At 41.6% G+C, this 2500-nt stretch overlaps 1 protein-coding gene across 1 annotated transcript in view; it reads right to left on the reverse strand.

Annotated features, from left to right (window-relative positions):
- The window catches only part of inpp4aa (inositol polyphosphate-4-phosphatase type I Aa), a 23599-nt gene that overhangs the window by 8643 nt on the left and 12456 nt on the right, over positions 1-2500 (reverse strand). Inside the window, exons 10-12 of the mRNA XM_079665309.1 lie at positions 1842-1972; positions 254-358; positions 55-163 (exon numbers count right to left, since the gene is read on the reverse strand). Of these exons, the coding sequence (XP_079521435.1) occupies positions 55-163; positions 254-358; positions 1842-1972 (345 nt within the window). The remainder of the gene's footprint in view (positions 1-54; positions 164-253; positions 359-1841; positions 1973-2500) is intronic.

Below are 2500 nucleotides of genomic sequence, written 5' to 3' on the forward strand. Positions count from 1 at the left end.
AATGAACTCTTCAAATCAAACACCACCATGACGCTGTTGGTTTGTTCTACTCACTGTTTCCTGGCTTCTTCCAGCTTGTGCAGCATTTTACGGAGGCCGCAGCCTTTGAAGCCTTGATGATGTGCTGCAGGAGCTCCGATAGTCACAACATCGTACGTCCGGTCTGAAGGGAGGACAGCAAAAAAGAGGACACTTTAAGATACAGTACAAACTATTTTATTAAAACTAGGAGGCATGCAGTTCAAATACGTACCATAGCCAGACTCCCCCTGTACTCTCATTCTCTGGATGTGCAGGTTAGTTGGAATAAACTCCAACTTCCTCTCAGCTTTCAAGGTACTCGACTTAAATGAAGGACCTGAGAGCAAGCAGAGAGGAGGAAATAAGATCATTGTATACATGTAGAGCAATGGTTCTCAACTGGTGGGTCGCGACCCAAAAGTGGGTCACGGACCCGTTTCGAGTGGGATGTGTGAGTGAAGAAAAAAAAAAAAAAAAAAAAATTGAAACTTCTTTTTTTTCTTTTTCGGGGAAAAAGTCAAGCTTTTATTTTGAAGGCCCGATTTTCTAACACTGTACATGCAGCAGGCGTTGGACTGGAAATACCGGAGACCATAAACGGTTTTGAAAACTTCTGTTGTAGTAATCATCTTCTCAATAAAACATCTTTGCTAATGTTGACCCTTACCCACAATTTAAAGTAATTCAAACAGACTATCTCCTCTTTGCTCCTCTCTCTTTGAGGAGCAGCAAGCTGTCAGAACAAAGTGAAAAACAAACAATGTAATAAAATATTATTAATATGTCGGGTAGTAATAGATTTATTTATTTTCTTCTCAGAGTGTACCAGAATGCGTAGTTTATATGTAAGTATTTCTAAAAATCTCCGGGGGACAATCCCCCCAGACCCCCCTTCTGGGGTTTGGTTTTCAGCACGTGTTCCTTTTTATGTTATACAGTTCAGCTTTGATTCCATCATCTCATTGAACCTTATTTTAAAGCATACTTTAGTTCTGTGAAGGGATATAAGGGATATATGCACTGTACTTCACTTTAATTAATATTGTATGCTGAAAAGCGTATATATTACAGCACGATTTTTTGTTGAATAGATTGTGGTTCGAAATGTTGGGTCGCGATTTATTGACAAAGTAAAAAGTGGGTCCCGAGGCCTGACCAGTTGAGAACCACTGATATAGAGTATAGATAAGCAACCATGCGAGACACCTTCTTTATAAAGCACATTTCCTTCGGATGAGAGCACAATGCGTGAGCTACCAAGAAAATCACAGCCGCAAATACTGGATAGTGTAATAACCCTCACCTCCCATAGTTTTACCTCTTTTCAGTCGCAGTCAACCGGAACAACAATTAAAACCACACATTTTGAATGGTGAACTCTTTATTTGCTTTAAACCTGGCATTATTTTTGTTTATCTGCAGACATTTTAGCAAAGTTAACACATATCTTTGTTTGCATTAATCCTTTTTCTTTGTTTTGGGAGGTTACTTCCTGGTTCAGCAAAAGGTGTGGCTGCAATTGGGCCAAATAGTCAAAGGGGGGATTTGGGTTTTGTCAGTATCTTTTTGACAAGATTAAAGATTCCTGGTTTATAATGTTTTTTTGGGTCAATAAAAACCCCCGTTTCTTTGGTCCCAAACAATCGTTATGAAAAATGAATAAAGATTCCTTTAAATTAAGATCAGTGACTGACCAATCGGAGTTAATAAGATGAAGACAAGTATTATTGTATGCAATTTTGCAACATTCGGATTCCCATGTGAAATTGGGAGTATGCTTTTTTAATATGACATGTTTTAAATATCTCTGTGTTTCTAACCTTTGTATTCGTGCAGGTCACTGATGGTCTCCTGGTAGGTGAGGATGATGGTCTGATACTGAGTGATGATCTGCCTCCGGAGGTTCTCCCAACATGGAGACAGCTCTCCCAGCTCCTCCAGCTCACACACCCTGCACAACACACACACACATTTACCATCAGGACTGCAGCTCACACACCCTGCACAACACACACACATTTACCATCAGGACTACAGCTCACACACCCTGCACACACACACACACACACATTTACCATCAGGACTTCAGCTCACACACCCTGCACAACACACACACATTTACCATCAGGACTACAGCTCACACACCCTGCACAACACACACACATTTACCATCAGGACTGCAGCTCACACACCCTGCACAACACACACACACACACACACACACACACACACACACACACACACACACACACACACACACACACACACACACACACACACACACACACACACACACACACACACACACACACACACACACACACACACACACACACACACACACACACACACACACACACACACACACACACACACACACACACACACACACACACACACACACACACACACAAACACACACACACACACACACACACACACACACACACACACACACACACACAACACACATTTACCA

Source organism: Notothenia rossii (assembly GCF_949606895.1).
Source record: "Notothenia rossii genome assembly, chromosome: 2".
Taxonomy (NCBI): domain Eukaryota; kingdom Metazoa; phylum Chordata; class Actinopteri; order Perciformes; family Nototheniidae; genus Notothenia; species Notothenia rossii.